General features: G+C 35.7%; 1 protein-coding gene across 3 annotated transcripts in view; it reads left to right on the top strand.

The window, feature by feature from the left end:
• LOC5579277 (forkhead box protein I1) overlaps window positions 1-14624 on the top strand; it is a 93876-nt gene that overhangs the window by 36085 nt on the left and 43167 nt on the right. Inside the window, exon 5 of one of the 3 annotated variants that reach the window (XR_002501682.1) lies at window positions 7674-8506. The exons of 1 other annotated variant lie outside the window; for it this stretch is intronic. Coding sequence is in view for 1 of the 2 variants with exons in the window: in XM_021851512.1 (XP_021707204.1) it covers window positions 8551-8635 (85 nt within the window). In the remaining variant the exon portion in view is untranslated. Of the gene's footprint in view, window positions 1-7673; window positions 8636-14624 lie in introns of those variants that run through there. One more of the 3 variants, XM_021851512.1, reaches the window with a different exon arrangement.

Here is a 14624-nt window from a genome sequence, read left to right as displayed (position 1 = left end):
CTGCAGTTAAGTTGTTGACCTTGTAGCACATCAGGGCCTTGAGATATCTGTTGAATGGATGATAAGATTAATTTTCGTACCCCAAGACAATCCGGAATAACTATGGAACCACTTGGACTAGATACAGGGTTATCTGCAGTGATTGATTTCTCTTCGTCGATTTTCTTTGATGAAAATTGCTATACGAATAATAATGCTTTAGTGTTTATTTATTGGTTTGAATAGAAATATATTCAAATCAAATATGGATGGTACAAATTCAACATATTATTTCGTTATACAATACCACGTTACCAACACCACGTGACTTGATAATTAGAACTTGTTATTGTTGCAAACTTCATTTGTCTTAAATAGGTGGCATTTTCAATTGTACTACATTCAGAACACAATACAGCTAAAGGAACGCTCACTAGCATATTACTCGACGCAGGGAATTTCCCATTCTAGCAAATAACCCAAACACCCCTGACGTCATACGGTCCACCGAATTCAAATCAAACGTTCTGCTGGCTCGCGCTTATGTACAGTATGGCTCATAAAAATGCAAAAATTGTACGAGCTTGGATTTATCACACATGCGTTATTTCAACCTCAATTGGTCGGCGTTAAGTCAGAGGGGACCAAGTACAAAACTTGGGAAAATTGGATTATTCTCTCATTAGATGTGAAATTACCTTACCTCCGTTACACTTTGATCAGATTTGATGAATGCTGTAAACTGCGACAGATATGTAATAAATTTACTTTGGATGATCAATAAAAACCGGTAAAAGTGTGCAGTCAGAGTGGACCAAGTGCTTATAACCATAACATCGAAAATGATCAGCACGCCGAGGAATGCGAAGAAATGAAAAACATTTCAAGAGATTTGTCAGATTTTTCGACATCGAATGATTCTTCTACTTATCCATCAATAGAAATTTATAAATATTACCTAATTCGATGGTTTTGATTTTTGATCATTTACCATATTTGAATAAGTGGTCAGAAATTGCAACAATTTCTGTGTAGACAGAGCGGTCTAAGTGTTGAAAAGCAATAAACTGATTGATTATTGCATTTTTTGAGTCAATTTCAAAGTCCGATAGAAGGTTATGGTAGTTCTATGCTGTATGCATGGAATGTCCTAGGACCCGCTTATTAGACCAGTACATTTTGCTCGGTACTCAAGATTTTCACTTGGTCCACTCTGACTGAACGCATATTTGAAAACTTATGGTCATCAATGCCCTGACTCTGCAAAACCTTAATTTTCAAGCTATCGTAATGCCACTGATTTCGATATTGACTATATGGATTATTGAAGAATTTATGATACTGATGTCGAAGGGTCTTGATAATCTGTTTATATTAGAGATATGCACTCACTTTGACCATGCAAGCATTCAATGATTGTTATTTTCCTAGAAATTGTTCAGTCAGAGTGAACCAACTCACTGACCGGTGGTCTTTAGTTCAGTCAGAGTGGACCAAGTACACATAGTCCATTTAAAAATCGTTCTACCAGAGGTTTGAATAATTATTTTTCATGATTATCACTTCACATTATATTGTTTGAAAGCAACACAAAAAGGTGTAGAAATATTGAATCAAAATTTAAACGAGTTCAAAAATTACAGAGCGTTAGACTTTAAACCCATTTTTCTCAAAATATGAAAAATGTCACTTGGTCCATTCTGATTTAACGGCGACCAATTACAGAATAGACAGAGTGAGCTACTATATGTAACCATTTATCTGTGTTCTGGGTTCAATATGAAGATATTGAAGAGCTGTAACTTTTTTGATAGTAAACATATATGTACTTTTTTCCCCACTTTTGTGCGTTTCCGCGCATCCTTTGCGTCTGGGATTGTCACAAATATCTTGAAAAATACTGTTCTAGAGTAATTTTCTTTAAAATAGTACGTCGTCTGTGTGTATCAAATTCAAAACGCTATAACTTCGCGAAATCTGAACAGATTTTTTATTTTTCAACTGTGTGGAATTTTTTTATTTATTATTTTTAAGAAAATTAAAAGAAAACTCAAAAGAGGAATTTTCATGGAAAAATGTCTCAAAGTACCGAAATGAGACTTTGGACGCTTATGTCCCAGAAAAAAGTACTACATAAAATTATACATTCTTCAGAAAAGATTTACAGTAGAGAGAGTGCTGCTAAACAATGGTAAGTTGGGAGTTTCAGAAAATTTTAGTTTCCAGACCGGATAAATAAGCTATAACGTTCTTTATATTAATATTCTGAAGAAAATCAGGAACGACTAATCAGCAAAGTTTATAAATCGTTGAATCAAGTGGCGTATGTTTGCTTAGTTCAACAAATTGTCATTAGTAGGTGCTGGTGTTCTTCAAATAGTTTAAACTTATATATAAAACTTTATATTTCATAAAAGTTATATTAGAAGATATATTCGAAGTAGAGGGTCTTGTTTCTCGGACTTGAAAAAAATCCCGGAATTCGGGATTTTTATTTTGAAAATTACGGGATTTCCCGGGATCCCGAGATAAACTCCAACTATCTAAATATTATGAAAAATATGTACAGTTGTGCCCATTTTTATGTCGAAATTTGACCTGTATTACTGTATTTTTTCAAAATAAGATTTATGGTTTCTCAAACTGGAGTCCGATGAAATTATCGGCATCGAAACAAATTGAAACAGATACACAATACATTTTTCTATTACATTACTTTTTATGAGATATATAACAATTTTTGAAATTCTTCCGTGGCATTTTCGTTATAGACGCTTAAGAATATTCCTCTTTCTTGATGCGTTTATATACATTTTGTGGCTTTCATTCTATCAACATGTTTCTAATTCGATGATTCCATTTCCTTCAAGAATATCAAAATACAGTGAAAAATCCATGAGTTGATGTTCCTCGACTCGATATAAACTCATTAGCTATACCACACAACTTTCTGGCTCACTTGTATGATCCCGCTAATAAATGTCTCATGTATGTTAGAACTATAAATTGATGAGTTAATTCCTTCAATATTGACTCATGGAGGTTTGACTTAAATGAAATCCATCACACCTAGTTAAGACATATCAATCGAGTGAAACTGGCAGTCCAACTATCTTATGACAACTACTTTCACTCGAACACAATCCAAAATTTCGTAATGCATATGAAAGATTGTAAAGGTCCCTGCAGTCAAGCGTCTTCTCATTCCTCAACTACTCCTCACAAACAAGTGTCAAAACAGCTCTCGACTGCCAAAGAATGCATAAAACGCGTCAATTGGTTGTGTGATTCCATTGGTTCGACTTGGGATATCCATCGGTGCTTAGCTGCAATGATATTTATCTCTTAATCGTTGCTTTCTTAACATTGTTACAAACAACTGTTTCACTTTTATTTTAACTTTTCAATTTTGTACTAGAAAGAGTCACCGAATCTTGCATAGTAAGCTTGGAAAATTGAGGAATATTTATTCTGACGAAGTTACAGTGAAACCTCCATGAGTCGATATTGAAGGGACCATCGACTCATGGAAATATCGAGTCATGGAACAGTAATTCTTTGGAAAGCTGCTTCTAGGGACCATCATAGTAACCATGAAATTTTGTTTTTAGTATGATTCCATGAGTCGATATCGAGTCATGGAACATCGACTCATGGAGGTATCACTGTATTAGCAAAAGAAAGGATCGATGAAGTCAGATAAGCCCTTATGAAGCAACAGTGTCGATATCTCAGGAGGCAGGTAAGTTAGCAGGGTGTTTTCGGTACAGTTGCTAGTTAAACCTAGAGAAATGCTCAGCATGTATGATTGATTCGGAGTTCTGCCACTAAAGGGCAATAATGAGCATTAAACTTATATACATATCTCAAGATTATTATTAGTGACTCATAATTTCGAACCAGTTGTTTCTCAGGTCGATAGTTGAATTAAGTCCATATGAAGTTATTCCACACCCAAACAAATTCCAGAGGTAACAAACGCGGAAACGGTTCTTGCATATTATGTGAGAATTGGAAGTGTGAGGTGTAAGCAACTATCTCAGCTTATTGATTTCAGCAGTTGTGGAAACATAAATACTTGTGGAACACTGGTACAAAGTTCAATGTATCCCAACTGAGTATCCCCATCCCAAGGTTGAATTATTCGTCACTCACATACTTTTCTTGTTTGTTTTTAATTATTCATGCAACTGATCACATGACTCACCAGTTGGAAACCACTTATTTGGCAAAACACAGTTCTGCCTCGTTGAACGTAGAATCTGACAGCGCTATCATCTTCTTATTTTACTTCTGATTCATTCGCTATCCGCATGGTCCATTTCCAAAAACTATAGTGTTTATTCAATTCGTCAAATTCTCTGAACACCAGTAAAAATAAATTAAATCACTCACTTTTGTTCAGTTGGCAACCGCTCTTTGTGCGCGATGAACGTACGTTTCTAAAGCTCATGTTTATCCTTTTTTTCCGGTTCCTTGTGAAGTAAAATTTTGCATTCCAAACAAAATGTCTTTGCACAGGAAAAACACCTTAATAGTGGACTTTAGTACCCTGCCAAAACGACGTGAAGAGTATTCAGTTCCACCAGCTCGATAACTACGTTTTCATACAAATGAATAACGCAAGCGTAGTTCCACGGCTGCAGAAGCTATACCATCTACGACACTCCTTTATCTACGAAGGAGTTGACTACTTCGTCCCGGTGTATGTGGATATCATCGTCAAAATCCACGATCAGCCACCACAAATACCAAACACGGTGATTACCAACCACCTGGAACAGTACGGCAAAGTAATTTCCATTCAAAACGACGTGTGAAAAAAATATTTCCCTTTAGCTATCCGAAAGACTATATAAAACAACAGCAATGCACATCATCAAACACAACCAAATCGCAAGTACCATCCAGCACTGCCAAACAGGGTTGCCACATATAAATCTGTTTTTTTTCCTTGGAATATCTGTATTTCTGTATCCTGGAGAAAAATATCTGTATATAAAATCTGTACACCTCAAAATTTATACAATCATGAGATTTAACAATAAATTCAAGAAAATACTTATCATTTGTAATTTAAATGCAGAATAGTCACAACTCAATGAGTTTTGAGATTTTCAAAAATATTTATTTAAATCTGTATAAATCTGTATAATTTTGGCAAAATTCTGTATACAGAATCTGTATATCTGTATTTTTTCAAAATATCTGTAATCTGTATATACAGATTCTTGATTATAAAATATTCGCGAAAATCTGTAAAATACAGATAAATCTGTATATCTGGCAACCCTGCGCCAAAGATAACGAAAACAACCATGACGACACACCATCAGCTCATCCCGCCAACCGCTCAAAAGACGATGACGATGAAGACGAGAACGACAACTATGATGACGGAAACAACAGCAGTAGCAATGTACATGAGAATGAAACAATTGAACCGACCGGGAAGAGACGGTTGTCAACTGAGACCAGCAGTGGAACAACAGCAGACAACGAACCGAAACGATCGTTTTGCCAGGGTAGCCAGAAAGTCGATACTAGGAATGATTGCAAAGTGTACCAAACTGGTTCAAGAAAAAAAAATGAATGCGATATTAATTATAATGTTATTAATTTTCATCTACAAATTCGAATGCACGAAATAGTGTAAAGTGTCTTTAATAAAGAAAATAAAACTAACTTTTGTTATGATTTGTGTGAAATATACTTGCCCAAGATCGCAAGATCACATTTTCCATCAAAGTTCACTTAAATAGCTAGACATGCAGTTCAACAAGTGTTTAATAACAAAAGACATAATATTTTCAATTCTAAATAACCGCGAAAAGTAGGGGGAGATCCTCCAGTACTGGACACAACTCTCGCATAATCTGGGATAACGCCCTAAAAGCCATTGGTAACCACTTGTATAACTCGTTGTTTCTGAGCAAATGAATGAATAAGCATCCAAACCAACACCACTGGCAGGAAGAAAATGATCCTTTCTTCACCATAGAGTTGTTAAATAACATGTAAATCCATTCAAATGCTCAGAAACAACCATGTGTGTAGCCATGGTTACCAATGGCTTTTGGGGCGAGATCATAAGTTATGCGAGAACTAAATCCATAATTCGAAAAATATTAGTTTTATGTGCTCGTGTTACCCATTTATGATGAATATTATTATTTTTATAGCGTACTAAAATAAATTTGAGAGTATAAATATCAATTTTGACATTGAATTTTGACGATGTATTTTAGTACCAAGTTGATCGATCTTGAAAGGTGGCACCCAATCCCGGACACGATCTGGAAATGCCTCGAATTATGTAAATTTGAACATCAATGAATGTGTTTATTATATGAATAGTATATAATGGCCAATTCAATGCATTTGCAACATTTACAAGAACAATTTGAGTTTTTCTTAGTTTGCAAGATGTCCATCAAAAACCTCTTTCATATATGTATGATGAAAAATAGCACATTTAACGATGTTGTTCTGAATGTTCATTCTTCTTAATTTAATTGCATGTTTGATACCATAATCGACGGAATCCATGAAAAACGAATGTATTTTGAGACACTGGTGCAATAATTACAATGATATCATGTAATAAATCAAGCTGTCCATAAACCATATATTTTACAGTTATAATTTTTAATTTTAATTATTACGATATGAATCAAGTATTCATCATCAAAAAACCAAAAACAGAGGAATTTCAAAAGAATCTCAATTAAATGGAAAAATTTGACTGTGGAAGAATAGAATTACAAATACCTTTTTGGGAAAATATCGGAGGGATTAATATTATAATAATGAGCCTTAAGATTACGAGGGCACCAAACTACCCACTTCAGCATTACGAAATTTATGAATGAGCCCTTAAAATCATAAAGGAAGTCCCGGAAGAATCCCAAAATAAGTGTTGGAAGAATCCCGGAGGTACTTCAGGAATAATCGATTTCTATCGGAAACCACCAACTGAGATTTCCGTTAGAATTCCACATGAATTCCAGAAGAATCTAAAAGGAAATTGTGGAAGTCCACTAGCTCGTTTAAAATATCTAGTCATGGTGCAACAAAAATTGTTTGATGTTACTATTTTCTCAGCTCACGATGAAGTTCTCAACTAATCAATATGTAAGTAGTAGCCCTTCTCTGTTGCAAATCTTTAACGAAAAAAGAAGACTTTTATATATAACTGTTTCTGTGATATGAACGTTCTAACCTTCTAAACTGCACTATTTGTGTACTATTCCACACAATAATCTTTACTCACGGTGAACCATTTCCCATTTTGAATAACACAATAAATTCTCTTTTTAAAACAGCAAAAAAAAACAAAAATAATATAAATTTCGCAAAGTTATCGTGATTTGTTTGGGCTTGACGGCTACGCAGTCTTTGTAGGAATAAAATGAATTGCCGGTAGTCCGTTATCAGTTTAAAAAAACGAAAAAATGATTTGTTTTCAATTTTCATATAAAAACTGCCATAAAACATGATATGATGACTTTCTCATTTTTTATGGGCCATACTGTACTTCGCAACCTACAACGGAACACTTGCTTTCCACGGTTCACTTGTTCCAAAGGTCCCTGTAAAAACGCAACGTCTATTATCCTGTTTTTTTCTTCTGCTTTCCTTGCTTTATTTGTTCATTTACCTGTACCCCTACGCGCGCGACGACCACCTAATAGTAGGAGCAGCCGTAGCAGCACCTCGTGCCCATCGATTTGTATGTGAACACCAACCGGTCACAAAAACTCTACACGTAGTCCTTTGGGAGTCTCCACTCAGCAACGCTCACATATCCTTTCTCGTCGTCATTGTCCTCGTCACCGTTTTCGTTTCCATTAGAAGCAGGAGGTACCTTCCAGAGAAGTGGTCAACGTCGCGTCGCGGTGACCTGCAGCCTGAGAGTCGAGCTCAATGCGCCGTCGCCTGCCAGGAAACCTAGTCCCAGCACCTGAAAGACCCACGCAGTGGAGAGTTGCTAGGAACAAGAGAGAGAGAAAGTACCTTTGTCCAGTCTACAGAGCCAGTGTCCGAACAAGTGTTGTCACCTGGACCGCCAATGGAGAGAGAGGATATCCTGCCCACACAGTGATCTACTTTTTACACGTAGCAACTTGGAACAAAAGATGGCCACCCGTGGACGCTAGTCAGATGGTTGAAAATTTTCCCAACGATGATCCTTGGTGAAGTGTTGTGAATTTGAAAAGATTATCCTGGATTGCAATCGTCATAGGCGAGCGGAAGTAACGGAAAAAAAGTTTGAAATTTATTGCTCATGAAAACAAGCGTTCTCCGAAAAACGTGAAAAATGTGTCCTCTGCGGAATAATTGATGCGGTGTCATAGTGTACCAGTGATTTATTTGAAAACCTGCAGTTTTACTTGTAAGTTGCAACTTACACAAGTTTAAGAGTGAAAATTCTAGGATTAAAGTAACGCGCAATAACGGCCCATTACTGCAATGAAACCATTTCCGCGTGATCATCATTTCAAACGAAGCAAAAAGTGAAATTTTCCTAGTAAGAAGAAAAAAGTCTTAATCACCAGCAATTCCAACACGATGACGCAACTGGAGGACGACGTTCTGCTGAACAATCTGCTCAAGTTCCCCGGAACTATCATAATCTACAACAATGACCTGAATAGTGAGTACTACATATGTAAAATGGTGGATTACCGCTTAGGTACTGCGTAATGGCACTGATTAGCATAAATGAGCAGGCTTATCGGGTTCCAGCGAAGTGATTTATTGATTATTATTCAAATCGTGGAAGTACTAATATTGTCTGCGGTTGGATTTAAAATTGTGCTACTTCCGTGTCTTTGAGAAGCATAAATCAGAATTAACTAGACTTTCGCTGCATCTTTAACGAGTTGAAATCGATAAGGACGATTATGAATTATTCAACGAAGGAAAATTTGATGACATTTCATGAATTGTTCAATCGCTTTTATCTGAATCAGTTTATTACTACACACAACAACGATGGACCGACCATTCATAGCTTCTAATTGTGAACAAATCTCAAGATTCTAAAATCTAAATCTACAATCAAGTTTCTAACAGTTATTCTAAAATTTTTATTCACAAAGAAGAGGATTGCAATTTTTGCATATGTGCCCAAAATTGTGCGGTCATGAACGGTCACATATAACAATTATGACTATTTCTGCAAATTCTGCAAACATGATATTGCCAAATTTTCAAGAATTGCTGACAAGGCCGAACTACTCGCAAATGAAGGACTAGATTGTGTTTCGTACGCCTCAAATGGAAAAAAAATCTAAAATCTCATCTGAGCTGAATTGAGGAACTTTCTGTCTTCTCAGATCATTGTGTTACCCTTAAACAAATGCAAAATTTGATCGAGGCAATGAGACTGTTAATAAACGTATTGGTATGTTATTTTCTGATTTATCAGCCATCCTTTTTTGTGGTTTTGACCTATTTTCTTCTTCTTTCTGGCGTTACAAAGGGACAAAGCCTGCTTCTCTGTTTTGTGTTCTTATGAGCACTTCCACAGTTATTAACTAAGAGTTTTCTTTGCCGATTGACTCGTGTGGTAGGTTCGGAGAAACTTTATGTCTTGGAAAATTAAGAAAATTTCCTTTATGAAAAGATCCTCGACTAGTAGGATTCGAAATGAGGCAAGACAAATCAGGTTTTGAGGGCACCTGAATTGGATACGGGAAAGGGCTCCTAAATAATCCAGTATATTGATAAAGGTAGCATATATCAACGCTATAGAATAGTAGTTTTTAACAGAACTTTGTGGTTTTGGATTCAAAAACACATTGTTCTGTTAATTATCGAATATCTGGGGGCTCTCTGTAACTTCAGCCTAAGGAGGCCAGAAACTGGTATGGGAAAAAAAACTATAAGCCACATCTTGAACCAAGCCGAAAAGCCGAAATGAATATTTGTATACACTATTTTATACATTCTTGAAAAGCACCGAAGCATTTTTCTATAATGCGAACAATGGTGAACAAAGGTCTCTAAGGTTTTTTTTTTTACACAACACAATATCTAAACTTTAGATTCTAAAGTATATTTTTTTGTATTGTAATGAATCTTAATGTAAATCTTGAGGTTCTGGAGATTGCTAAGCTTCTACTCCATAAGTTCATAGATTTTCCTCTTAAGAAATTCTTCTAGAGATTCATTAAGAACTTTCTACAGGAATATGTACGAAAAATTCTCCAGGGATCTCTTTCAAAAATTGATGTAAAGATTTCTCTAGCAGTTCTCCCATGAATTGGTCTTAAAAACCCATATAAATAAAAATGATATGTTTTTTTCTTTAATATTAAGACTTTCAGCCCTAGGCTGGTTCATCTCATATGGTATGGTGTTTATATGTCACGAAATGGCTTGAAAACGGGCTCATAGATTTTCACAATTCTTTCACTGTTACATTGTCTAAGACTCCTTTTCATATTCCGTGTTTGAAAGGAATACTATTTGTAGTAATCTATCGGGAAAGTTTAGGAAAAGAAACACAAAATTGAAATTTCCTAGAAGGATTTTTTTTGCAGCCTTTTGGGTAATACAACATTTGCCGGGACGACAAGTTCTTACATAATTTCTCAAGATATGCCTAATGGAATTTCTTCAAAATTTACTCCAGAAAATCGTTTGGAATTACATAGGAAAAACTTACAGGATTTCCTAGAATGGTTCCTTCAGAATTTTTTGTACCGATTTCTCCAAATATTACACTGAGTTATCTAGAATGTATTGCAATTTTAGAGATTACTTTCCATTCTACGGTTGAACAGAAAGCTACCAGCAGCTGTCACATTACTGATTTTCACAAAACTTCATCGATCGGCTGCGATTATACCTTGGAAACCAAGCTAATGACTGTTGTTTTCTACTATGTTTTAATGCTTGGGGCTCTACTAGCATACTTTGATTAGATGGTTTCGTTCAATGATACAATGATTTTCAAGCCTGCGGTAGAACTTTGATAGCTGCGGTAGAACTTGGCGGCTACTGCAGAACGGAAAATTTTCAAAATAATCGTAATATTCCTACACAATTTCTTTCAGAAAAACAAAACAATGGTTTGTTCTAGTAAATTCGTGTAAAGATTGTAGAAATACGTATTAAAATGATTTCGAGATAGGAATTTCTCGAAAAGCTCTCATGGCATTTTTTTCCAGAAATACTTCCAGTCCCAAAAGTTAGACTTATGGTTGACCCTGCAATTTGCGCGTACAAACATTTTCGTATCTTCCTTCACAGAACAGGAATCTTTGCAACGAATATTAGTATTAAATTCATAAACTTATGCCTTGTGTTTTTGAAGTTATATATTTGATAGATTACAACCATGTAAGAAAAATATAAAACTTCTAATAGAATCTACAGGTATTTATGATGAAATTTCTAAATGTTTCCTAAGAGAATTGCTATGGAAACAAGAGTCATTTGTGGAAGATATGTTGGGGAATACAACTAAGTAATCCTTGAAGGAACTGTATGAAGGTATGAACTTGTTATACATATTTTGCGTCAATAACTTGTCAATGTCAAATTTCTAGTCATTAGAATCTCTGCCAATCGAATTTTCGAACTTTTTCTAAACTGCAATTTTCCAAACCGTTCATGAGCCTGTTACACAGAAATCCAATTTTGGAGTCCACTTTGTTCACTGTAAATGACAAAGGAGGATGGATGTCTTTCATAGTTAATGATTTTCAGAGTGCTGATGTTTAGTATGAGACCATTTATGTGTGAAAATTGTAAACGAACTTTAAATATCGCTTGCACTTCCCCCCTTCTGACGAAAATCTTGGCTACGCCCAGGTTTTCACATCAAAATTTGTCTAAATTGTGTAAGAATGTAAATATTTTTACTAAGAAGTAGTTATTTCCTAGCTTAGCTTAGCTTAGCTTAGCTTAGACTGACTACACATATCAATGGTTGCTATTCCGTGATTGACCGAAGTCAGTGAAAATGCACAAAGAATCAACTAAAAGATCGGCTGGGATTGGCCATAATCTTCTTCAGTGTGCATAATTCAGTGCCTCTATTTATACATGGTCAATAACGGCGCCGGCCACGTCCTTGCAGTCAGGTGGGATTGGGGGAAGGAATGTTAGTGTGTAACCTTTGCTATTTGGAGACCGTGTTTGCCTCTGCATCTCCACAAAGGTTACTGGGAGGGATGTTTGTTAATGGGAAGGATCGTTGGGTCACAGGATTCACTTTGATAAGCGATTAGACCATGATAAATAATTATTGGTGAGATATAAACATGCTTATATGTAAATATAATGTTTTATTTTGATATGAACAATATCTATATAGAGAAAAATTATGCCGACACTTGACGTGACGAACCTTTCAAAGTTTGTTGAATAAAGTGAACCTTTCGCAAGTCTACACTCGTAGTGTCGAACCATTCAAAGTATTTTTAATTACAAAAATGAAGGTAAAAGGAAAAAGGTGTTTGGAAAAAAAAATAGGCATAATTGATTTATAAATCAGAGTTTATGTCGACACTCACAGTGACGAACCTTTCATAGTTTGTTGGAAAATCATATTTCATCTCACCGTTGTAACGATTAAAGGTGCAGTCAAACATATTTTATAGATTAGAATAGTAGCATGAAATGAGCTCACCAATTTATCCATCATCCTTGAGCAGCAACAATCCACTTTCAGCCTAACTCGTTTGCTCGGCTATATGAAAGCACTCAGAGAAAATTGGCGCGCGACCCGAGAGGGAAAACAACTGACGACTGCTCGGGCTTTCTTGACGCACTGCCCAGGAGCAAGCGTCAACGTCAAAAGATCAAAAAGAACTAATCGAACGCGGAACTTTTTCACTTTACTCGACCGATGCGCGACATGTTTGATCCTGCCCTCATCGCCGACACCCGCTGGAGCAAGCGTCAAGGTCGAAGGATCAAACACAACTAAGCGATCGCGGTTTTTTTTCACTTTCACTCGATCGACGCGCGACATGTTTGATCCTGCCCTCATCGCCGGCCCCCACAGGAGCAAGCGTCAAGGTCGAAGGATCAAACACAACTCCTAAGAAGTAGTTATTTCCTAGCTTTTATAAATTTTGCGAAAATAAAACGAATTTTGTTTGACCATAATTTCTAACATACTCAACCGATTCCAAATTATATGTCACGTATTGAATAATTTTATTGTTCAATGCAGTATGAACGAATTATAATAAAAAAAAGTATGTAGCACGCCCCACGACCCTCACCATGGTTTTGTTAAACAGCTGCGCATTTACCCCTAAGGCTATCTGGGCCTCTAGTTTTTGGCCAATAATTCACCCAAAAATGCCTACAAGAATTATGCTTGTTAATGTGAATTACACAGCGTAACAAAAATGACATTTTTGCGTGTCTCAAGAATCAAATTATGTGTCTCTAGTAAATTTGGGGCTGCTGAATCTGGTGCCATTCTCAGAAATGTTCCAGCACGTCACAATTTTTAGCTACAGGTCGCCAAAGTTGTATAAAACACTGGTTTTATTAATGTTTACATGAAATTTAAAGTACAATTTATCAAACATTTTTGTAATCTTATCCACCAAACATGCAAAATAGAATTTGAACTTTCATTTCAGACATAATTTGATTGAAATTGCGTGACTAAATTTCGATTAAACCGATTTTTTTAACATGCTTGCAGTCTCCATACAAAATTCTTCGTTTCTTCTATATGGAAAAATACAACAATTCTCTAAACCATCAAAAAATAACTTTTCCGTATCGAAAGTATTACAAACTTTGATGATAAGTATTGTTATACACATAAAGTTTGAATTCTGTGGCAAATTGAGCCAATTTATTACCTTACAAGCTGGCAAACTTGCATGCAAGTTGGCTGAAATAGTCATTTTTTACATTTTAAACAGCCAATATCTCAAAAACTAGACGTGCTATGATATTTCTGAAAACGACAATAGATTCAGCAACCCTTAAATAAGTGAATAGCGGTATTTTGGTGCTGGAGACAAAAACGTGTTCCGCAGTGTTACAAATCTGACTCCATTTAAATTTTGTTTTATAATTTCAACTACTGACTTCATATGAAAACTAAATTGGATAATTGGACATGCTTTGGCCTTGGGTATTTTTTTGTTTTTTACGGGACCTCCGTGGAACTGGCCCCTTATAGATCAATTTACTTTTTTTCTAATCTGTCACATTTGGAATTAGACATAACCATTTTGAAAAAAAAACAACTCAGACGTTATCGAAGAAGATATTGTAATGTCAACAATTCCCTATGCTCGAAATTTTCCCCTTTAAAAAAAAAAGAAATGGCAGCAATTTGAACTTTTCCCATTTGCTGGGAGGATACGGGATAAAACAAAACAGCGCGACCAACAAGAAAGCCAGTTGATCTGCAAACTAGATTAGTTTGTGAAAAACTCAAATACTCATAACTCATGCATGAGATTTTTCATTCATCACACATCTCAGCAGCCATCATGGATGAGTTAACTCGTCTGTTTGATTCATTTTCTGGTATTTCCAAAGTTTTCTCACTCAAAGCAATGATTTCTGTGTGAGAGGGTTTTCCTAGGGTTGTTTGCGACATTTCGATTCTGACAAGGTTATGCAGAATGGACGAGTTATAAGATATTGAG

This window comes from Aedes aegypti, chromosome 3 (genome assembly GCF_002204515.2).
Source record: "Aedes aegypti strain LVP_AGWG chromosome 3, AaegL5.0 Primary Assembly, whole genome shotgun sequence".
NCBI lineage: Eukaryota > Metazoa > Arthropoda > Insecta > Diptera > Culicidae > Aedes > Aedes aegypti.
This window is presented reverse-complemented; position numbering and strand designations above follow the sequence as displayed.